Source organism: Microchirus variegatus (assembly GCF_963457635.1).
Source record: "Microchirus variegatus genome assembly, chromosome: 13".
Lineage (NCBI taxonomy): Eukaryota > Metazoa > Chordata > Actinopteri > Pleuronectiformes > Soleidae > Microchirus > Microchirus variegatus.
The window spans coordinates 8,252,531-8,277,382 of NC_139814.1; the positions used below are offsets into that span (position 1 = coordinate 8,252,531).

At 39.8% G+C, this 24,852-nt stretch overlaps 2 protein-coding genes across 2 annotated transcripts; one reads left to right on the forward strand and one right to left on the reverse strand.

Annotated features, from left to right (window-relative positions):
- The first annotated feature begins 830 nt into the window (after positions 1 to 830).
- LOC310935430 (tetranectin-like) lies at positions 831 to 4,094 on the forward strand. Its single transcript, XM_083899327.1, has 3 exons — positions 831 to 985; positions 1,169 to 1,267; positions 2,900 to 4,094. Exons 1-3 carry the CDS (start codon positions 889 to 891, stop codon positions 3,304 to 3,306), a joined length of 603 nt encoding a protein of 200 aa, XP_083755453.1. The 5' UTR covers positions 831 to 888; the 3' UTR covers positions 3,307 to 4,094.
- A 1,567-nt stretch (positions 4,095 to 5,661) lies between these two features.
- cdcp1b (CUB domain containing protein 1b) lies at positions 5,662 to 24,612 on the reverse strand (the record flags this gene model as incomplete). The annotated part of the gene is made up of 13 exons (XM_083900182.1): positions 5,662 to 6,166; positions 7,751 to 7,832; positions 7,918 to 8,274; positions 9,822 to 10,178; positions 11,088 to 11,282; positions 11,816 to 12,175; positions 12,568 to 12,924; positions 13,012 to 13,233; positions 15,700 to 16,050; positions 16,590 to 16,709; positions 18,442 to 18,780; positions 20,012 to 20,239; positions 24,549 to 24,612. The coding sequence occupies 13 exons, from the start codon at positions 24,610 to 24,612 to the stop codon at positions 5,662 to 5,664; spliced, it is 3,537 nt and encodes a 1,178-aa protein (XP_083756308.1).
- Between the last annotated feature and the right edge of the window lie 240 nt (positions 24,613 to 24,852).

Genomic DNA, 24,852 nt, shown 5'->3' on the forward strand with positions numbered 1-24,852 from the left:
TTGGAGAATCTGTGTATTTGTCATCACAATCACCAATGATGAGTTTGTCATTTGGTACATTTTGGTAAGTCATCAACACTGGTGAGTTGATTGAATCTGAAGCTCTTCTCAGGAAAAGTCCACAGACTCTCTGCATCCTTTTTTTGTCTTTGCCACGTGGCAGGAGAGGATTTGTGAAGCTCAAAGTCTTGCAGAGAGACCAGATGTGACTGGATGGTTTCCACCGGGACCGTTTGTGAGTGTGTTTGTGTGAGCAGACTGAGAGCACACGATCCAAAACAAACTCCTCATTGTAGTCTGAAACAAAACATTTGATGATTTATGATAAAAGACTACACAGACGATGATGGTTCATGAATGTTCAAAAAAAACACACAGAAATATTCATATTTTTTAAGTAAGAGCATTTTTGGCCAGCTTTTTTCGTCTTATTCATACATTTTTCTCTCAACAGTGCAGTCTTTTAAAGGCAAGAAATACACTGTAACCAAATTATTTGGGCTTTTATGCAACAGATGAGTCAGTGTTTGTTTATTCTTTTTTTCTTTTTCTTTATTTCTGCTCCAAGTTATGTCATAACTGTTTCCACACTGTCTCGCTCCTGTCTGCCAGTCTCCACCTGCTCTCCACACCCGGCTCTGGTTAACACAGCTTCTCCAAGTCAAGTGTCAGGAGCCAGATGACACACACACACACACACACATGCACTCGCACGCACACACCATCCTTCCTCTCAGGCTCCTGAGGTCAGATTGTTATTGCTGCAAATGACAGTTTTGGACTTCAGTACTTTCCCCTGGTGTGGCGTATGAGAGGGAGGGTGTGAGACGCAAACAGATAAATTGCAGGCGTCTAACGTCGCTTCAGCCTCATTCACCAGGTCTGACCATGGAGTTCAAAGGAGTGTGCGTGCTGCTGGGAGCACTGCTGCTCGTGAGCGTGTCGTGTCAGCAGAATCCACCGAAGAAGAAGCCACTGAAAAAAGGTACAGCTGGAAAACATCTGTCACTTGTATGAGCCTGTATGAGCAATGGCAGGATTATTTGAGACGCTGATATCAAATTAAATAATCTCAATTTTCTTCATTTCCAATGTGTGTTCCCTCACAATCATGCAATCCTAAAACTGCTTGAAAACACATGATGTCAATGTTCTTCTTTGGACTCAGACACCACCCGGGACACTGCTATCGAGGAGCTGCAGAAACAGATCAGCGACATCTTTGATGAGCTCAACCTTCTGAAGGAACAGCAGGCCCTGCAGACAGGTAAAGCTGAGTCACATACAGCATTACATCAGCTGTGATTCAATTCTATTTCACTACCAATGAGATTTGATGGTTCACATTCATAACTGTAAGTGACTTGCATCTTGTTTGGCTTACATATGGACAAAAAAAGCCACAGAGATTCTCATATGACCCTTAACTGTCGGATATACAGTGTATCTGGGCAGAGGCGATTCTAGAGTCTGTAGGGGCCCTAGGCAAAAATTCCCAGGGGGCCCTTCCAGTGTTCATCACCATTATGTTACAAATAATCTGACACCAATGAAAAATGTATGACTTTTTTTTTCCAAAATGAATGAAATAACATGGAAAAACCTTGTAATTAAAAAGTATGTGAAAATATAAAGGTAAAGAACAATAAAATAATGTAAATAGCTTTTAAAAAACTATATAAACTTAGTAAAAAAAATACATTTACATACATTTAAAACAATATAAATATATAGAACAATAAAATACTGTAAATAACTGAAAAAAAAGATATGCATTACACTGTAAATAATTTTCCAACTTGCAGAACGATAACTTCACGGAAGTTAAAGTAAGGTGGGGCCCCTTTAGGGAGGTTTCCTACTTAGATGTCATTGCAAGAGGAGGCACTGCACATTTCAGTAAATACAGCCCTCAGGCTCCGAGTGTCGGGGGGCCCCCTATCGGCTCGCTCGGGGCCCCAAGCAGTTGCCTGCCTTGCCTGTTCACAAGCTGCGCCTCTGTATCTGGGATATTTAGGACTGACAGATTTTGCAGAATGGATTTCTGTGTCCTCGCAGCCCTGAGAAAAATCTGATTTGAGTAACATCTGTGGAAAAAAGTCACTTCAGCCTGGTAATGTGAACATAACCGATACGAGAAAGTTCTCATGTTGATTTTTATCCAATTAGGAGCCACGCCCTCAAGAAGAGGTGGTCCATCTCTGCTCCTGTGGCTGTGCTGTTTGGTTTCATAGCCTTTTGTGTGCAGATAAACCCTGAGAGAGAGTCAGAAAGGACTGAATAAATGAGTGAAAGTATATGATCTATGTACTATAGAAGCCTATTCTTGCCTACTTTGAGTCAGGTTAATTATTATATAGTTGAATTCACTAGGAGGTAGATCATACCATTTGCAAAATAAAGTGGCAAATATCACCCCCAAAAATCTATATATATTGCTAACACTGCAGCGTGTGCTATTTGTTTATCTGAACTCATCCTATCCCCAACAAGAACGGATGTGGACACACCCTAAATGTACCTCAAATGTTTGAAGTGACCCTTATACTTAAATCATAAATTGTCTTCCAGCCATTTAAAGAATGGTTTGATCTCTAATACTCATACAATACTGACAAGAGCGACATTGTTCATGGCATCAAAAATAGATTTCCAAATTGCAGCCAATGGCATGAGCTTTGCTTAAAGGTAAACACAGACGGGATCCATGTGTCGTACAGGACTGGAAATGATTCCCAGATCCAGAAATCCAGACAAAAAACCACCATTTAGTTTTTCCATGCTTATATTGTGACTTTTGTTCATATATCAAAGGGGGATAACAGGACATTTGTATTATCTCCAAACCAAAAAATTAAAGTTAGTTTAAAGTAATGTGTCTTTTTCTCTCCCTCTTCAGTTTGTTTGAAAGGCGTAAAGATCCACAGCAAGTGTTATTTAGTCGACCCTTTGAAGAAGCGCTATCACACTGCCAGTGAAGACTGCAACGCCCTGGGCGGCGTCCTCGGCACGCCCTCGTCCAGCGACGAGAACAACCAGCTCAGAGACTACATCCGCCAGAGCATCGGCCCAGACGAGCAGGTCTGGCTGGGTGTCAACGACATGACGACTGAGGGAAACTGGGTGGACCTGAGCAGCACCAGCATCGCATACAAAAACTGGGACACCACCAATAACCGGTCCCCCCAGCCGGACGGCGGCCAGTCCCAAAACTGTGCCGTCCTGTCTGGGGCTGCGGGTGGGAAGTGGTTTGACGAGAACTGTCGCGAGGAGAAGTCCTCCGTCTGCCAGTTCAACATTGTTTGATCCCATTTATCTCATCGTAGACTGTGCATGGTCATAGCTGCTTTGTCTGTATGCTTGCTGCAGTGCCTGCTACTTTTAAAAGGAGCTTTTCAGCCCGTGGTATCTCAACTGGTTCTGCATCTGGACCCAATTCAGGTCAAAAAGTCCGAGTCAGTTGCAATGAAGGTATTACATTTACAGAAATGATGTGGTGATATGTAATTTGCAGGATTCCTTGTGGTTGCAAAAAAAACCCAAAGGAGAACAAAGCCCAGTAGAGAACATATACTCAGGGTCCTGGGGAGCCACTGCCCTTCATGTATTAGAGGTTTCCATTGTTCAAACACACCTGATTCAAGTAAACCTCTAAATCATGCAGGACAGTGAGTCCCCAGGACCAGGATTCAGAAACTGTCTGCGATCATTTTAAAGAAGATTAGCTGTTCTTCTATTTTCTCCAATAATATGAGCTAATAGATATTCAAAATTCATGACAACACTGTCTCTACAGTAAAAGAGTCGGTGCTGGCACCTTTCACTAAATGTACAGAAGTGGGTGCAACTTTATTCAAGATCTCCACACCTCGACAGCTCCATTACACTGGTTGAGAACCACTGGCTGAAGCTCAGGCATCCCTTACAAACAAATAACTACTGTAGAGTATTTTACTCTATTTATATTCAAAGCGATAATATTTTTGCAATTAAGCAAAATTCTATGAGAATTCTTTAACGAGATTATTTCAGTTTGCTTGTTTTTGTAGTCTCCTATAAAGGTCTAACCCGATGTAACTCAAAGAGGACATCAATAAAATACAAAAAAAAAACATCCTTGTCGTTTTGCTTCGTTTTTGGATTGTTCGATGAAAAAATCTGAAACCACACTCATACTAATGAAGAAGAAACAGCCATTCAGCTAGCCTAGCACAGGCTAAAGGTAATAATGCTGCATTCAATTTGTAACCGGGATTTTTAACTCGCATACTACAAGTTTAGGATTCCAAAATGGCTGCCACAACACAAACACTGCTACTTTTAGCATTTGGTTTGTATTAGTTTCACAGTACACATGGAACAGTTTCATTTTTAGCATCATCATGTTGCTACGTTGTCTGTGTGGGGTCGTACCTATGTTCCCCGGGTCCCCGGTAAATGAAAAACAGCATTGATTTCTGTTGCTTGCAGGAGGTGCTGCTGTTGCTGTATTTGATATTTTAGGTGTTCAAGAAGGTGAACTCTTTAATTCCCAGCTAAACATGGACGCAGCAGTATTAATTTACTCCATTTCAGCTGTGCAAACTGTTCTCGTAGACTCTTAAAGACTGAAAAACCTTAATAACAACACAAGAAAAAGTCCTGTGCTTTCACTGAATAAATGTGGCTCCCTCAAAGTCAAATAGGCTCAACTTGACAGCTGCAAGAAATGTGATGCAACTATGTAAACCTGGCATTTATTGTTTCCAGTGAAAGACACTTTTCCTTGGTAAACATCGGAAGAGGAGGAGAACTCTTCCACACCCTCCCTCCCTCTCTCTCCGTTTTTCATGGCTGGAGTTCCTGTGGTTGAAATTGTTTTCACCGTCCAGAGTCCAAAAGGTCAGTGTTTCAGTAGAGGGAAATTAAATGTCACTGCCGTAGTGTTTGACAGCTGCCATTACCAAGCCTAGAATTTATTGCAAAAAAAACAACAAACGATGTATTTACAAGTCAAGGGGGACAAAAAAAAAACACATCTTAAAAAAGACAATAAAACACTTAAAAACAAAGACCAGAGGTATTTGCACATTTTTTCACAACAAAAAAAGCATTTCCCTGCCACTGAATTCACGTCACAGAGACATAATAAAACTAAACAAATTTAACATTAAACATTTTGTAGCCTTTTTTTTGCTTTTCTGATGAGAATTTGATCAGATCGAGTGTAGATTCTTGTGATGAACAGGAAGTTACTGCACAAAACAAAAAAAGAAGCAGAAATGTTCATTTTGAAGCTTTGGATGAGCAAGCAGATTGTTCTGGTAGTTCATCCCCAGTTTGCAGCCATTAAGCGAAGTTAAGTTAAACTGACGAGCTGATGAATGTCACTTTATATTTATTCAGACAAGAGTGTGGAGTCGATCCTTTCATCAAAATCTCTGCAAAAAAGCAAAAAAAAAACATCTCAAAATGTCGCACTCGTCCCTTAAAGCGTCTGCTCGTGACGCTTTCAAACGACTGAGTTCGGACAAAGATGACAAAACGCCACAATAATAAAACTCTGAGTCACCGAGTGTGATCAAGGCACAGGCGTTCACATCAGCACATAACAGAGGAACTCTGTGTTTCTAACCAGAGGAGAGTAACAGCCGTCCATCGTGCAGCCACAGTCCTTAAACTCTACAAGGACTCCTCTGAAATCGGCGGCTGTGGCTCCATGTCAACACCGGAGAGCCGGATGGGGTTTATGTCCCCTGTGCTCTTGAACGTGTACAGTTCATTGTCCACCATCCTGCGATCCTGGAAGCCGAGGCTGTCCTGCCGGTCGATGGGAGTGCGCGGACGGGATGGGAGGAAGCTCTCCGAGGGGTCCAGGAAGGTGCTGAAATGTTCCAGCTCGGGCTCCGTATCCGGTTCTTTGATCACGGGCAACTGTCCGTCACTTGGTCCTGTGAATGTTTGATGAGAGTCCGTCTGCGTTCCGTTGTAGTGGTCCTGCAAGCTGTCGGCGTAGCTGGTGTCACCCAGCAGATGTCCGTATATCATCGTCTCGTCTATGGAGGCGTAGACGTGGGACTCATTGTCAGATCGGGTTTTGGTGAAGTGCCGGTCACCTGGACGGAAGATATTCCCTTTGCCCATGTAGATGGACGCCTCCTTGTTCTTTCTTTCTTTTTTCTTTTTCCTGTTGGATGAAGGCAGAGCACAGACAACAAGAGCTTGTCAGCAAAAGATAAAGCTGTGACAACAGGGGTCATCTTTGTCAAGCTTCAACATGTACAAATCCATGCATGTAGCTCAGAAAAACTGACAGAATGTTCTTTTAATTATGAGTAGGAAGGCTACACAAATTAGATTATTAAAATTAATCAAATGATCAAAGAACGCATTCACATTTCTATTTTAATCTGACTGAGAACACTTCATCCTGTCACAGTTAGGGAAGGCACAAGGAACATCACTATTTTTTTGGGCCGACTGAACTACTAATGGAGCTTTTCCACAGCCCCGGCTCGGCATGTTACGGCTCAACTACACGGTTTGATATGGTTTTCTATTACTCTAGTGCCTCCTCAACGTGGGCGAAGTCAACATAGTGCAGCTGCATGAAACTGCTGTGACTTCATATTACACTTGACACACAAACTAGTAACTAGTCTCTTAAAGCTTAAAAAATAGCTTAAAGCTATTTTTAGTGCAACTGAATCATGAGAATCAGCAAATAAAAAGATTAGTTCAGTACTTCCTGGATGACACAGTCACAGAACTGAAATATGGCAGCAGGGTTTGTGATGTGGCTTGCTGCTCCTGATTGCCGCTTTTGCCAGTGCTGTAACTAAATACACCAGACTCCTCTGTTAAATCTCGAGATTTTAGGCATCTTCTTGCTAAATGTTGGAAATTATTGTAACGTTTTCAGGATTTTTAAGTATTTTTTTACTTCAACTGTGCTGATGCATTTATCACCGAGTCATAACCAGCCCTTTCAAAAACATAATACTCCCAATGTGTGCATACACTTTTAATTTTTACTCTCTGAATATTAAATACGTGAAACAGGTCATCGAACAAACTTAAAAGAACATTTTAGTGACTTTAGCAACATTTACGAAGTTTCTATTTGAACAAGCACACAGGTCTTTGTGGAAGTTTGTCTGATGATAAAGAGAAAAATACCACATAATTACAAACAAAAGCATGTGAAATAAAGATGCATTGAAAGTAAGGGCATGGGGGTTTGGTTTCAAAAGTGCTATTGTCTGCATATCAGCAAGCATATTAACTGTGATGAAAATTCTCAAAGAATTTGCATCATTAATACAAGACAAAGCACTCAGAGAGGGCAAAACCTCTGCCAAGGATTGTATCGACTCGGCAGAGTCGATACAATCTGTCGATTCATCCTGAGATGAATCCTTTCATCTCAGGATATACTGAATCTGGATCAACACCAAAATCAACATATTTCCTCCTTCATCCCCAGAAAATTTCAAATCCATCCTTTATTTCTAAATTATGCTTCTCACAGTAGTGTCCAAAAATATAACCTCCTCTGCAGAGGTAATCATTTCCTGCATAGGCCACAGATACTTAGCCTTTCTAGGAGAATTACTTTTCAACAACCTTTAAATCCACAATAATCCCAAGAACTAGCTTTAGTAAAAGTGAAGAATTGACCTTTGTATTGTTCAATTTTATGTGCAGGGAGACCTTTTTAACTGATAAATCTAAGCCAAGTTAACGAGACTTTTGCTACAGGTGTACTCACTTTGTGATGACACAAACCACAGCCAGGATTATCAGCAAAAGCAAAAGAGCTCCAGCAATCCCGAGGAGGATGGCCAAGAGATCTGCGGAGGAAAAATGTATTTGTTTATGTTGGTTTTTAAGGCAAAAACATTCTTCTGTGTGAACATAAAAGGCCGAATTGCTTACTGGTTTTCTTCTGCAGGACGATTTTGGCAATGGCACCAAACTGTCCCTCCTCTGGTATACAGTTGGACATGTTGAGGTAGAAACTGTGCGGCACTGATAACTTGTCCTGCGCGTTCTCGTCCTCCCTGCGGCTCATGATCTCCTCCTCATAGCCCAGCATCTTCACTTTGATGGAGGTGTGCCGATCACGGCACTTTGGCTGGCTGATGTTGACGATCTGCATTTGTGCCTGGTACTGGCTCGGCAGAGAGACGATCCAGGACACGGTGGACGAGGGCTTCATACCCTGCGGCCAGTTGGGGGTGGCCAGCAGGATGGGAGACGAAGCCTTAGGGGCAACTTTGTAAATAAAGGTCTCTGAAAAAGAATGCAAAAAAAATCAGAGTCTGAGTACTAAATCTGTGTGTGTGAACAACTCTACTGGTGCTCCAACATTTGTGGTACAATAGTGCCCCTTTGTGGACACCAACTTCTGTTGCTGTTACTGCATCTCCCTTGAAAACCCACTTTTTTAGAATAGTTTTCGATGTTTTTATGGAATATTTTTACCTGCTTATTCTTCGTGTGTTTTTATATTAACTCGCTTATATATTGCTAAATTTACCGTTGTTTTTTTTCCTCCACTCTATATTTATTTGGGTTTTATTTATTATAAAAGGTGCTATATAAACACATCTTATTATTATTATCATCATCATTACCATATATTTTACCATAAGTAAAGTAAATATTTCTTTTTACAAAGCCAAGTACATGGCAAAATCATAGCACACTACAGCTCAACGTTTATACTGTCATCACTGATTAAACTGCTAAAATGTGTGGCTAAGTTTGACTTTAACCCATTGACGCCAGGAAAGCATTGCCACATTTCTACTATCAGAGCCGGGAGAGCGGCTGCGCGTTTTATTCTCTCATAGACGCTGGTAAAGCGGATACGTCAATTTTCAGGGGTATAAGGGTTCTTCGCGACATTGTTTTGAAATTTCTTTGAGCAAACATGGAGGACTTTGACAGCAGAGAGACTTCTGAAGGCAGTGATTTTGAGGAGTTTCTCGTCTTCGATGACGTCATCGCTGATAACTTCGAACGCGCTGAACAAATTGACCGGGATTTATGGTTAAGACATAATTATGTTTGCAGACGACGAGGTCGGCGATAACGACGATAAGTACCACCGTAATCGACGGAGTGATTACAACCGCGCAGCAGGGGTGACAGTGGATTTACCTGCAGATGCCACAGCGCTGTAAGCATCATCACCGTCACATGTGAAGCAGACTGTTACAGTCATTACATGTAGTTCTTGTCCTTCACACTCCATCAGGACTAAATCAAGTTAATATTACTTTATTTTCTTACTGTTTTTTAATTGAAAATAACTATTCACTTTACTTTTACATTTTTGTATCTAAATAAACTAGATTTCACAGGTGTAATCTCTCAAATACTTTTTGAATTGTGTTCCTATCTGCTACAGAGGCTGAGAAATCAGTCATTTAGTAGGCATTGAAGCTCAGGATTTAGAGGCATTTTTTCCAGGCGCTTGAGGCCTTAATGGGTTAAAAAAAAATGCAAAAATCTTATGAAATGCCCAAGTTGATGTCTTGAGAAATCTTAATTTGTCCAGAATGTGCTCTGCTGGCTTTTGTCTGTATTTATGCACTCATTTATTTTGACTAATAGTTCTCTGATTTTGTGATTTTTGCTATTGTGTCGTCTTGTTTTGTTTCCCAGTGACCTGTTTTTGTTCTTTGCTTTGTCCGTCAAAGAACTTAAGAAAAAGTAGTATAATAAAACAAAGCTTCATCTGTTGCTGAACTTACTTAATGTAAGTCTGATCAAGAAAACGCTATCTAGTGCAAAGCAAAACTGTCTTTAGTCGCAGCAGATTCATGTTTTACCTGGAATCTCCTGAGTGAAGCTGACGTTGAGAAAAGCCCCCCTGGTCTTGCTGAAGTCTTTGGCTCTGGCTGTGACGGAGATGTTGGCGTGCGCCTGAACCTTCTGGATGATTCCATTAAAGCAGAAATCTCCAACGGAGAACCCATCTCTCTCCTTCACATGCAGTGACACTGACTGATTACATTCCTGACCAGGCAGCGACTGATGGAGACCCCCTTTGGTGGACACCAGGTCCACTGTGCTGTCCGCAGGGATGTCGAGGTGCCAGGTGAAGCTGTGGAGGGGCATTGGCAGGCAGGGGACCAGTTTGGGTACAGTGAGGAGAGTCGTAGAGCACGTCGTCACATTCTGGCAGCCTGTTATTAGAAGACACAAAAGGGTAAAAGGGACATGTAAAATAAGGTATGGTAAGTTTATTTTAAGAGCTCATTTCATCATGAAAAAAAAAAGAAAAACGTAAACAGAAAACGTTAATATAAAACCCAATGCTACACTGTGAAAAATTATGATAAAAGTAGCAACATGCCCATAACATAGACAACAGCTACTTTAAACTGCAATCCCAGTTAAAATATTTGAAAAAAATGGTGGAACATGAAGCTACACGGGTGGAGATTGAAAGTGAAAGCACAAAGCTATGGATGATCCTCACATGATGAGAGGAGACGACAATACTGAACCATAAAAAACATTGTATACTTTATATTTCCACCAAAATGTATGATAGAGAAAAAGATCCACACTAGCATTTCTGTAGCTCAACTTCCACTCTGCTTTCCATCATCTGTGTTTTGAAACATCTCCAGTACAGACACTCATTTTTCTTCTGATTCTGGTCCAGACGTTTTTAAGAGGTGCAGTGAGGCTTTTTAGGTTTGGTCTTTTTCTGATTTTCTGACCTATAGCTCTCTCTCTCTCTTTTCTCCTAGTACATGTGCTGACAACATGGCTATCAACGACCAAAACAAAGCTTGCAGTCAGCAAATAAATATTCAATTTACCATTAACAACAACAGTTAATTGTTTCCTAAATCTCTGATGACACATTATGGTCAATTAGTAATTTTAATACTTAATATAATACTTTCTTACTTGAAATTCCAAAAGGTAGAGGAACAGCCTAGACAACATATTCTACATCAAATGTCATAACTTATAATACATTACATCCATTTATTTAATGCAAGGCCAGCTGTGAACCTTGCCACTATTTACACTCTTTATGCTAAGCTAGCAATCTCCAAGGTACACAAAATATGTCTTACCAATAACTTCACTGGCAGTCAGTCGTACTTCTTCACTTGGACAGTCCAGGAAAGCCAAACTGGCCTTTGTGCCTGCATCCACGCTAATCTTCTCTTCAACCTTGGAGTTGATGCTCATCTCACAATGCAGATCAGAGCCCACCCTCTCGATCTGCAGGGACACTCGCTGTTTGCTTAGATCCACTGAGCACAGAACTGAAAAGAAATACACAAGCGGAGCTTCTCACAAATACTGAAAGACTTAACAAAAGTCTACAGACAGAGGAAATAGTGTTGCAATGAAGCTGCGTCATTGTGTTTGAAATAAATCGAGACCAAGTTTGACTCAAATTGAAATGAATAAGGTCCAAAAATGTGAGTTCTAACTTTTAAATTTCAGACAATTTTATATTTTAAAGAAAAAAATCAACTCCGTCTCTGTGACCATTGCGCTGTCCTTTACTGGTGGGTCCAAAATAAAACTGCTACATGTATAATTACTTATGTTGTTAGATGAGGTTTTTGTAGGTTTAGCTGAATAAAGTCCGTTTTAGACTGTTTAACAATTTGAATAATTGTTTAAGATTCCTGTATGTCACACTTGACATAAAGAATCTGGTTTGCAATCTCTGTATGATATCACTGAGACGTGTTTAATAATTATGCAATGAAAATCATACTTTAAAATACTTTATGTCGATAATTCTGAGAGGAGGAGAGTGTGGAGCTGAATCGCTTGCCCACCGTACCTGGATGACCGCTCCTCATGACAGAAACCCGGTAGTTCAACGCGAGTCCTTGTAGCGTCCTGTTGGTTTCACAGTTCTTGAGCAGCATTTTGAAGTTGCCCTGCTGATGAGTTGGCTGAGCGTCCGTCAGAGTCAGTTTGGTCACCTTGTTGTCCGCTTTCTGGTACTCCACCTCCACTTCTCCATTGAGGCACTCTGGGGCAGTGTGGTCCTGGAAACGCATCGTGTAGTTGTGCATGCCGGGCACCGTGAAGTCCCAGAGCATCTGCTGGTTATCGGGGAAATCGCTGGGGTAGCTCGGTGTGGTGAAGTCGGTGTCTGACACACCTCGTGGTAGACTGACTTTCACTATGGCTGCCACTGGAGAGAAAGCAGATACAATTCTGCTATAAATTCATATTTATCAGATTTTACATACAAGTGTTGGTGAAAACAAATTAAAAAATGTTGTGCTGAATTTGGTCTGCTGGATTATTTTGTGTCCACACCTTTTTAAGTAGGACAGTTGGTGTTAATGGTTAAAAACCATCTGTTTGACTCCCTCATGAAGGCTCGAGGCCATACTGCCTTGGTATTTGTGTGTAACAGAAATGATCACAGACGTGCCACTACAATGAAGGTATTTTAAGTGTTTAGAAGACAGCAACTCATAGTTCTCTGTGACTTTTATCCAACTACACAAACTTGACAAATAGTTTCAGCTTGTAATCCAATACCTGAGAAGAAAGCAAAAGAAAATTACACTAACTTACTGCTGGTCTCAGGGCCAACATTGATTTTGAAGTCAACTGGGTCAGGCTTCTTGTCTCTGGGCACCTCCAGAGACACACGGACCCTGTATCTTCCCAGGATGGTGGTCACAGTTCCCCCTTTGCAAAAGGTACCAATGGTCGCTGGCCCAGTACGTAGATAGCTCACAAGAGAGTACGTCTGCTGATCTGGACAGGTTTCCTCATTGGGAATCTGTCGCATTCCCTTTTTTGAGAAGTCCACTTGAAAGGCACGAGTGGAGACAAACGTTGGGTCCCAGGTGAAGATTCTGTTGAAATCTGGGAACAGAGACGACTCGGCCTGAACAGCGTCACCAGAGCAGGAGGCTTCTGTGCAGTCTGGACGTTATAAAGACAGAAAAAACACACACATTAGAGATTGTGCTTCAGGTTTAGTGGCGACAAAGTCTCAAATATCCTTCATACCAATTTCTCTGTTGATCTCCACTGTGAAAATATCTTGTGGTTGAGGACAGGTAAACTCCACTGAGATGTTGCGAGTTTCAGTGATTGTTAGTTTTTTTGAGTGGCATAAGGGGAGATCAGAGAGTGCCACGTTTATACACACAGAGCAGTCTGGCTCATCTGTGATCCTGCTGATGATGATGATGGTGTTGGGGTCAGGAATCACGGACATCATTCTGCCTCCTGTGGAGAACAGCGGTACAATAAGGAATTGATAACACCAAAGAGCCTATGCCTAAAGGGGAGACAGTTTGGTTTTACAAGTTCATATAAATAATAAGTTGAAATATTACACAGCAAATATTAATTTAAATGTCCAGTGCGTAAGAATTAATAATGGTGACTACAAGTGGAGAACTCCTCTGCTAACCACTCCATTTGCATAGAGCTATACAAGTAGATAAGTCATTGACTGCTGGAAAATGCATCAACGTCACCGCCATCTTGAGTAGAGTTGAGAGCAAGAAGGATGCCTAACTCTTGTACTACGCATAACATAGGCTGTGTGAGAGTAGCCTACTGTACACTTACATTTTTACCATGTAATATTATTGGATATATAGTTAAGCAAATGTCGATAATTTTCAAGTTCTATTCTTAAAAAAGTTCTGGTGGTCCCCAACCACCGGTCATTTGGTACTGCGCCGCACAGAAAGAATAAATAACTTGAATAAAAATAACATTATTTCCGTTTTATACAATGTTTTATTTTGTTATTTTATTACCGGATTCCCTCCGTTACACCCGTCTATGACTCACTCTTGACTCCCGCGGGAGATCGCCGGCCAGAGTGTTTGCAGCGAGAGTCACTGCAGCGATTTCTCTCAGAAAAGAAGTCACCGCTGCAGCACAATTCAGTGACAAGGAGTGAGTCGCAAAACTCGCTTACTTGTGCAACGTATTCAGCCTACACACCTACACAAAAATAAGACCGCAGACCTCACTCACTCGCACTCGTTACTCTCTCTCTCTCAGCGGAGTGCTGATCAATAGTTTTCAATAGGCTTCATTCAACGATTGAAATCGTTGAATCGTATCTTATTTTGAAGGCACGTTTAAGCGTTACCATAGCGACCAGAGAGCGTTAGGGGACCGGTCCGTGACAATATTTCCTGACATTAAACCGGTCCGTGGAGCAAAAAAGGTTGGGGACCGCTGTTCTAGACATTATTATCAGTCATTGTCCAATCAGAATCATCAGATTCAAGTCATGTTTTGTGGTCCTGCCTCTATTGGGGCGATTTGATTGACGTGGAGAATCGCCCAAAATTCTCCCTTTGACTCTCATGTTAAAAAATCTATGTTTTTTTTTTTCGAAAAACATACCCTCCAATGCATTTTTAGTGAGGATTTATGTGCATGCACAAATGTGCTTGCGTCATACGTAAACTGAGCAAAGAGAGGGGATATCTTCTCTTCCCTTCACGTCACGTCTCCCGATAAGTTGTTTGCCTCTCTGGTGGCAGCGCTCTAAGCAAAGCTCACTGTTTTAAAAATACACAGAGGATTGTGCTCATTTAACCGGTCCCAGCACTAACCGATAAGTACACGTAGTTTTACCAGTGCCACGGAGTTCACGCTTTCATACGTGTTCGCTGTTTATGGCTCGTAGCAGCAGACAGCAGTCATTTGAGGCGACGTTCGTTAGCTTGTTTGCTAACATTGTTGATGTTTGTATCGCTCAGGGTTTAACTGCAGGTTAAACTTCACGCAAATCAGACAATTGGACTGTTTTGTGTAAGAAAGTATTCTAAGATGCGTTTAGCAACACATCTAAATAATGATTTTGACTGATAATTTGACTGCACTAACTTGTATCTAGTAAAGGTTGTGAAAGCTCTTGATCCTTGGTCAGTTAATAAATACTTGACTTAATATGCTGCACCTGTCTTTATGTGGTTGCTGGTCACATCTTCCCGTTTAGCTATCCAACATGCTAACCAACATTAGCTTTATGATAGTTACTGAAGCGACCCAACCTGCTAACCAACATTAGCTTTATGATGGTTAGTGTAGCTACACAACCCTCTAACCAACATTAGCTTCATGATGGTTATTGTAGATACACAACCTGCTAACAAACATTAGCTTTGTGGCTGTTAGTATGGTTACACACCCTGCTAACCAACATTAGCTTTATGATGGTTAGTGTAGCTACACAACCCTCTAACCAACATTAGCTTCATGATGGTTATTGTTGCTAACAAACACTAGCTTTGTAGCTGTCACGGTTACACAACCTGCTAACCAACATTAGCTTTGTGACTATGAGTGAAGCTACACAACCTGCTAACCAACATTAGCTACACAACTTTCTAACAAATGTTAGCTTTATGACGCTAACATAAACGTCTTTGGATCTGGGAGATATCCATTTAAAATGCGCTCCTGAAAAAACTCAATTTGAAGTCGTAGTTAGTAGTACTAGTTAGCCCTGACACCAGAACAAACCCTGCACGTCAACTTACAAAATGGAGGAGTAGGACTTAAGTGTTAGGTGTAAGGGGAGAAATGGGATTGAGCATTTGAGTCACCTTCCAAAAATAAATGTTTAGTGGTACCAAGTGACTAATTGTGACTAATGGTTGCTAATAACTATTTCTCTTTCTTTCTTTCTTGTGTGAGCAAACTGCTGAAACAGGAGCTCACCTCTTTGTGCCGCTTTCACGTTGAAGGCCTTCTGCTCCAGTTCTTCATCTTTGGGAACGTCAATGGTCACAGTTGTCGCTCCAAACAGATCCATAGTGGACACTTTGCCGCCTTTGCAGTAGCTTTTAGCTTTGATGCTTCCATCACTTCTAGTTGTACTCACTGAGTACTGATAGCCATCTTTGCAGGTTTCTGCTCCAGAAATCTCCTTCAGTCCACCACCAGGAAAGTCCAATGTTAACACAGTCCTCTCTGGGACTTTGATGTCCCATGTCAGGGATTGTTTGAACTCCTTAAAGAGGTTGGGGTCCACTTCTCCAGCTGCAGGAGTGCATGAACTCTTGGTGCATTCTGAGTAAAAGTAATTAATCATGTTTCAATTTTAAATCGATCATTATTTTGGGACATAATTATAAGTAATTGGTATGAGGCGCCGATTGTAAAGTTGCATTTAGATTTAATATTTAGATTTTTTATTCAGATTAAACATGGAAATTATATTTTCACAAGAGAAGTAAATATCACAAAATTCACAAATATTGCTGTAAATCTGGTCAAAACTAACTACTACAACTAAAATTTCACATGTTTTTTATACATTTCTTTTGCTAAATGTGGCAAAAAGTTGCTGTTTATTTTAGCATGCGCAACTTTACACTCGGCGCCTCATAAATTGGCAGCTTAATGAATGACTGAAACTGAAGTTGGTGTCATTACTTAATTCATTTACATATAAATACATAAAAACATTAATAAATGTGGGTCAATGCATTTACTTTACATACATTTTAACTTCTAACAATTGCTATATAAATAAATATTTTGTTTTTTTCTGTCTAAAATACAGGTAGGTGAAAGTAATAATGTGATTAAGTGCACACAGCTCTCACCTATTTTCTTCTTCATCGTCACGCTGTACGTTTCCTGAGGTTTTGGGCAGCTGAACTCCAGTGAGAGTTTGTCAGCTTTGGCCAGTGTCTTTTCTGTCGGGCTACAGTTCGGAGTGGAACCTTCAGTGGTGCACACGTCACACTGCAGTCCCTCACCGTCACGTCTAAGTGTCACAGTTGTGCTGGAATCAAAACTTACGACCATCGTTCGACCCTCTACATGGGGGGAAAAGCAGAGTCCTCTTCAGCAATGAGTCAGGTTTTAGTTATCTCAATCTCAAATTGTTCAATCAATATTAACATGAAGCAGCATTTATATCAAGTAACAAATGAGGTAACTAGTTTTACTTGTCAAAATACATACAGTATAACACTTACTCTGGGGTGGGTAGTATTTTTAAAACACTGTGAAACACAAACAAATCAATTTCTGATCATAAGAATGCAATACTTGGACGTCACAGGTTTGGTGTCTTCTTTAATTTGCCTGGACTTGTTAAAGTCACACATGGCAACACAGTGACAAAGTCACAACTTTCAGAGCCACTCTTGATTTACCCTATTTAAATGTGTTTATTAATTTGTTCTTCATTTAGTAATTGGAGTTTTAATTATTGATCTCTCCTAGACTTTGAACTTGTCTATGTTCCCAATTCTTCAGCAAGTGCTATGGTGTGAAATACTTGACAGGGTCACTTCATCCTGTCATGATTATTAACTTTTATGGGTGCATTCACATCACCTTCTCTTCTTAATCGTACCAAAATGTGTTTGCTTGGAAAGGTTTGTTTAGGTAGGTGTGTGAATGCACAACCCAACTCTGATGTGCACCAAAGAAGTGAACTCCGGTCCACCTCGGGTTGGCTCCAAGTGAAACAGAAAGGTTTGGTTCGTTTCACTAAAGTGTGAAAGCAAACTCAGACCAGCTGAATGTTGCAACCCCCAATTGTACCGAATCTAGGTGTGAAAATTACCCAAGTAATTATTGTATTGGATGGTTATGGGACGGTACATTAAAATATGACTACCTGATTTTTTTTGGTTTTGTTTTTAATAGGAGGTGGTGCACACACCAATGACAGTTTCAAATGTAGACTAAATGTACTGTGATGAAACACATTAGTGTAAGAGCATTCCTTTGAATGTTTACTGATTCATTGTGTGCTTCGTCTGTTACTGAACACCAAGAAAGTAAATAAAAATACTTCCTTGAATATGAATATTTTTAGTATTTTGAAAATACAGTAGTTTATTTTGACACATGGTGTGGCTGCTGTATTTTGACATTTATTTTGATACATTTATTAGTTGGGTATTTGGCATTTTATTTTATAAAATTAAGTTGTATTTTTGCCCATGCCTGCACCTTTTTTAAATAATTTTCTGTTAAAGACACTGGGCACAGGGTCTCTGCAGGTTTCAACAAGTCAATTTTAAGACTTTTTAAGACTTTTTTAAGACCATAATGAATACAATTGAAGACCCATTTCAAGTCCGTACTGGCAAAAAATTACAAAAGACATGAAGGAAAATTGGAGCCACAAATCATTGAACTTGCAATTCGGCTTAGCTGTGGGCTTTCATTAAGTTTTCTCCGCTGCTATGCTAAGCTGTAACACACCGCGGTGCGCACACAGCACACTAGCTAGTGGTGCTTGATAAATTCTCACCGGGGAGCACAGGTGGCCTACTTTAGTTCCATGTTGTAGTTATGTTATCACATCCTCAAAAATAGAAACATTTCAAAGCGAGACTGAAGTTTATGCATGTTTTAAATGCATAAACTTCCATTTTTCGCAGTAGGATTATCTTTAAAGAAAAAAGAATAATGTATTCTGTATTCAGTACTTACTTAATGGTCCAGCAGAAGCCTGAAACAGCATAGATTCCACCTGAGCATTTGGTTTAACTTGCAGAGACACGGCAGCTTGATCGGGCAGGTCTAAACGTGTCAGAGAACCATCTCTGCAGTACTGAGTGCGACCCTTGCTGCTCGTTTTGGATGTGGCCACCAAATACTGGAATCCGTCGGTGCACGGCTGCGACGTCTTCACCAGTCCCTTCCCGAGGACATCCAGACTCACCATCGTCTTCTCGGGTGCCTTCAGCTCCCAGGTGAAGGTTCTGGAGAGCTCAGAGAGGATGGGTTGAGCTCCTATTGTTGAAGGGCTGCAGGAGTCTTTGGTACATTCTGGGTTACAAATAAAGACCAAAATTTAAGAATTCAAGTATGTTTTGAGGTGAACTACAAGACATTTAACAAGGAAACTATATTTATATAGAGCTTTTTTAGTCTTGATTATAAATCAAAGCTGCACTACAGTTTTACCATTCGCCCATTCATACATCACATCTTTCACATCCAATCACACTCTGCTGCCACAGTTGTCAGGACCAACATGGGGTTAAGTGTTAAGTGCCCATACACATCGGCAAGTGGACTAGCAGAACCCGCAACCTTCCAGTAGAAGGACAACTCCCTCTATTATTATCTCAATGCAGCGATGCAACAAAAAGTTGAAAAGAAAGCTGAGAACAGGTTGAACAATTTTCTACAGCCAACAACAATGTTAGATACAGATTATATCAATTATGTTGTGTTTTTTTTCCACCATCTGCTAAAATGATAGACAAAAATCATTAAACATTTTCTGGTCCGTTTCATCAATCTGCAGTCTGTGTATACATTTTCAATAAAAACATTTAATAAATTAAATATTCAACACACAAAACAAGTAGTCATACAACTTAATTCAATGTATAAATGGCTTTGTGCTTTGTTGTGAATAAAATAATATTCCTGAAAATGTAATAATCATCAAATAAAATGTTAAAAATCGTTTTTGACACTAGCTGCAAATTTTGTAAAACAAAGAAAAAACATGCGTATGTGTCCGTTTGATTCAGCATCACTAACTGAGTCAGATGACTCAATTTTGAATGAAATTGCTATGACGAAATGATTCACAACACGAGAGGAAAGGGTGCTTTTTACATATTCTCATTTTGATATGAATAACATTTAAAATGATTACCTTGTGATATTTGTGCAGATTTGTGAGAAACAAAGATGTTTTTTTTCAGTCTATAGAATATGATTATGTAAAGGCCAGGCCAATGTTTAATCTAAAATGGGAATTTTTCACACATTCTGGCTGTAAGAAATATTGCGCCTCCTGTGATATCGAAAATTGCAGCAAGCAATATTGCGATTTTGATAAAAAATTTAATTGAATTGTTCAGCCCTACACAGTATTGACTCTTTTAATGCCAGGTGTGAAACGTCCTATGTAAGGCTCTCAACCTATGAAGGTTGGGGTCTTCATACTCGTACTTCCCTAAAGGCCTGTTTGAGGCTCTCAAAATGACCCGAGTAGCTGGTACTTTGTCAAACATCAACACCAGAACTTGTGTAAACTCACCGATGGTGCGAGTGATTGTCACAGTGTAAGAGTTTTCCGCAGGCTGGGAACAATTGAACAGCAGCTTGACTTCCTCTTCAGGTAAAGTGATAGAGGAGTGGCAGGAAGTCTCCGTGTCGTTCACCCCGCTGACCGTGCACACAGAGCACTGATCCAAAGGCAGCTCGGCCGACACCGACACCGTGACCATCACGCCTTTGTCCGACTGCACCACCGTCTGCAGACATACTGAGGAAACGGATGGAAACTTTTAGAGATAACTTTTAGAGATAATTATTGTTAGTGAGAGCGAAGCATCATTGTTGTGTCAGTGTTGTACAAGCATAAACACATTTTCCTGTTTAGAAATCAGACTTCAGTGGATGTTGCCCAATCGTACAAAAGCTCAATACTTTTCGAACACGATTCGATTTAGCCATTAACTATTCTGACAATGTATTAATCATTTTTAAAATCATAAAAGATCATTTTAGACTCACAGTTACTTTGGTTCAAACTGGATTGTCATGAAATGTTATATATAGACAGGCATTCATGGTTCCCAGAGGATGTGCACCAAGTCCAAATTTGTATTTCATACAAATAAATATTAAAATAAGATCGTAAACATGGAACAATTTTGCACAATCAATAACTAAATTAGCTGCAAACTCTGGCTCTTCATCAAAGAAAGATATTGAATATTACAATTTATTTGATTATTAGGTTTGTATGTTTTCTGAGACAATAATTGTTTTTCATTTTTGTTTTTTCTTCTCTGATGTTTACACATATATATATATATATACACATATATATATACATATATATATACATATATATATACATATATACATATATATATATAAAAATGTGTAGAAATTATTTGGTTTGGTTCAAAATGAAATATCTCGACTATTGTATTGATTGTAATGAAATTGTGTGCAGAGATATGTGGTTGACACACTTTACCTTCTGTCCTTGATTGAAATTATACCAAATGACAAACAAGTAAAATGATGATGAACATGGGGAGAACACAAACTGAAATTAGCTGGAGTATTACATTTGTTGTCAGTTTACAATTTATACTGAGGCTAAATATTTAAGGCATTATATATAACAGATGACCTGTCTGATGACCGTAACATATAAAGACAGTATTGTACGGTGTATGCACAACCAAATATGCTTATAAGGAAATTTGGCACGTGTTCATCATCTATGTGAAAGTAGCATTGTTTAAAGCCTTTTGTACACCGATGTACACTGCCCATCTGTGGAGGAGATACAAGAGTAGTAGCATTGGGAAACTCCATGTGGCATATAATGATGGATTGAGGCTGCTACTCAAAGTGCCCAGATGGAGTAGTGCTGGCCATCTCTTTGTGCATGTTGATGTTCCCTTCATGTCCTGCTGTACTCAGGAATCTTATGTACAGATGTATGTGTAGGTTAACTGTGTCTAGCAATAGCATAATTGAAGCTTTAGTGAATCCTGCGCTGAGTGCAGTCAGATTTACTTCTAAACTGTGGAACCACTGGCATTTATGTGAATATCTGAACTTTTTATGGAATGTCTATGACTTTTTTTTATCTATAGGTCTGTATGTCTTTTTTTTATTGTATTCTCTATGGACCGCCACTGTGTCTGGAATAAAGATTGATTGATTGATTACCCATAAGAGTTTTTGGACAGATGGTCATGGACGTTTGAGGATCACGTTATTGTATTTAGAAATCCATAATTTTTTGGTTACACATGCTCAATACTTTATTACAAATGTGTGATTCAAATTCTAATGACACATTTTACGTTTTAAAATGATAAAAGTCATTAGTAGTCATTATGTTTATGCTGTGTCCAACTGAAAATTTGCTCGGTCAAGCAAAACTTTCATACCTGGCTGAGGGAGCGTTTGTGTGTATACAGCAGCAGTGCACGGACGGGTGGGGACAAGAAGTGTTTATTCTGTCAAACTGCAGAACGACTGGGTTTTCTGAGCTGTAGAATTTAGAAACGTTTAATTTCTTTTTAGTCTTACTCCAAACTGTTAGCAGTCATCTCGCTTTAGCGCAGGAATGTCACTGGGTGACATGAGTGAATCAGCATCGTGTGAACTCATTTGTCAAACGACACACTACATTTTTAAATACAAAATGTAGAATTGAATTTGTTGCCTTGTTATGAATTATTTATCTGGGTTTTTGGGCAGATGGTAGATAACATTTTAAATGACACTTTGGCATGTGGGAAACGAATGATGAGCGCAGTTCATTGTGCAGTCGCAGACGTTTTGTAGACAAACGATGAATCATCAGACTATGAAGTGGACTATTCTGATCTTAGTCATTTAATGTAGACATGTAAACATATTATTATTATTATTTCATAGCTGTTTTTTTTTGTACAGCCCTGAGTGTAAACGCAATGAAAATGTTGTGTTATTTTGAGGAAAGGAGTACTTCCTATCCACATACTATCCATTTAAACATAGTAAGCAAAACACTACAGACAGAAAGGTGTCAGTTTAGCCTCGGCAGTGATATCTATGTCATAAAAGGTTTGCCTGTGCAAACACAAGGGTTCAAAGAAACGCCTGACCCCACAAATTAATCTGACGCTCACCGTAATGAGTCAGAGTCGGTAGAGAAACTAAAGAAGAAAGAATTTGAAAAACTCATGATATCAAATTCCACTGTCGTGATGGTGAACTTCCAATTAAACACCGTGTTCACATGCAGCCTCATTCTTTTACAGTCTCAGATAATTAAACGACTTCCTTTATATGTAACCGTATACATGCGTCAGCGGACTGAAACCTAAACTACACAGGAGCACTGGTTTCATATTTGTTCCTGCTATCTTTGGTTCCAGCTGTGAATCAATACTTTCACACTAGAGTCATACTGTGACAGATGTAAGTTAGTTTATAATAGGTCAGCTGAAAAGGAACAATTGTCAAAGACCATCCATGCCCAGTCATACATATGGAAGCATCATTATTTGGGCCTTGAGTCTGACAATAAACTGAACTAACTCAAACATTCCAGAATAATAAGTAAAATACAACTTTTAAAAATACACTTTGTTACCATTGTGACCACCGATTGATATTTTACCTATAACATGTTTAACTCGGAGTGTTTTTTGGTCAATAATACAAAATAAAACAAACTGTTTCTGTATCAAGATTATTTGTGTATATTTTATGTTATTTATTTATTTTGTAATAGTTGCTATGGTGACGTTTTGTATATTATAAAGCATCATGGTTATTTATAGTAGCCTCACAAATCTGGTTGAAGTGGAACATTATTGTGGATAAACAATATTAGGGCTGCAGAGATGTTTCAGCTCCTTAATGTGAACAATCTCTGGTTTCTTTGCTCCGTATAACTAAAGTATTCGGTTTGTGGGCAAATCACAACATTTCAGAACATCATCATTTTGGGGTTTGAGATCTACATTGGTCCATGCGACTAATTGAGAATATAATTGATTATAAAAACAAGCATGTTAATGACGCTTAATCATAAACAGCTAAAGGACAATTCCACTGGAGGACATACAGTAAACCTTCATACAAGAAGATAAACATACCTGCATTGCAAACAATGCAGAACAACAAACATGCACACAAAAGAGTCTATACGTGAGGAACTTCCTCTATTGTTCACCATTTCATGGGCTGTGACACAGAACATGAGATTATTTCAGAGCAGTCGCAGTGTTTTGTTTCCGACTGAGCCACGAAACAAAAGCTGCTATTCTCCCTGTGAGTTCTTTACAAACACAGTGAGTCACAGGATAACACATTAACAATCAAAGAAACTTCAAAGTCTGAGCCGAAACACCTGCATTCATCTAGAATGTCATTGTAGTTCACAGAAAACATCACACTCTGCAAGAAACATCTCCTCCCTGGGACTATAAACACAACTACTAGTGTTTTGGGGATGTCAAAGGGTTCAGAGGTCATATTTGGTGGCAAATAAAGATCACTGTCCATAAACAATATCAGGAAAATAAGTTCTCCGAGGTCCTGATGACTTGAACAAAAATAAATAAATGAAATTCACAGCTCAGTGGCAGCAGATTGTCGGTCAATCATTGATGAAGCCATGATGAATTCACGCCTACAGGAAGGATCCATAAAAGCCTCATAAAACAGTTTGAAAAAGGAGGTCGAGAAGTCGAGACTTTATTCAGCTCAGACTGAGGAGGAGAAAATCCTGCTGCAGCTGTTTCATCTCCACTGTCCAGTCAAACACATGTCATTGATTGATTGATTGATTGATTGGTTGAACATTTCTGTGCTTCTTTAGCTTTCGCCTAAACGCTTTTTCCAAGGTGACCATCCCGCACTTATCACAGTTTTGACAGCTGAAATGGATTCAACAGCCTTTTGGTAACTTTTCTCACATTAAAAACGAAATAAATCAAGCACTAATCAAGTATGTGTGTGTGTGTGTGTGCGTGTGGACAAAGCTTCACCAAACAACACACGGACATGTGTTTGTTGCACAGAGGGAACATTACCCTGCTTTATCTCACCTGTGGAACCGAAAACTGTCAATAACCAAAGTCCAAGGAAGGCGCGCGCCTCACGGAGCCGCATGTTCACCGAGAGAAGGAAGTGCAAAGTCCTGATCTTTACAGACAAAATAAAAAAAAACGTTTGAAAAAGGAATTAAATACAACAAAAACAGCAGCTCTTTCGTGTCTCACACACACCGCTGCATTGCGACGGGAGTTGACAGCCACTTCCTGCTCCGCGTTACCTGTGCGCAACAGCCGCGCAGCAGCTGAGGGCGTGGACCACAGGTGGTTTACGGTTACCTGTCCAAACTTGACAAGT

What these genes read in the sequence shown, in the direction of transcription:
- LOC310935430 (XM_083899327.1), top strand. Translation starts at nt 889, where the DNA reads ATGGAGTTCAAAGGAGTGTGCGTGCTGCTGGGAGCACTGCTGCTCGTG. An exon ending in GAAGAAGCCACTGAAAAAAG is followed by an intron (nt 986 to 1,168) that starts GTACAGCTGGAA and finishes CTTTGGACTCAG; the next exon opens with ACACCACCCGGGACACTGCT. An exon ending in ACAGCAGGCCCTGCAGACAG is followed by an intron (nt 1,268 to 2,899) that starts GTAAAGCTGAGT and finishes CTCCCTCTTCAG; the next exon opens with TTTGTTTGAAAGGCGTAAAG.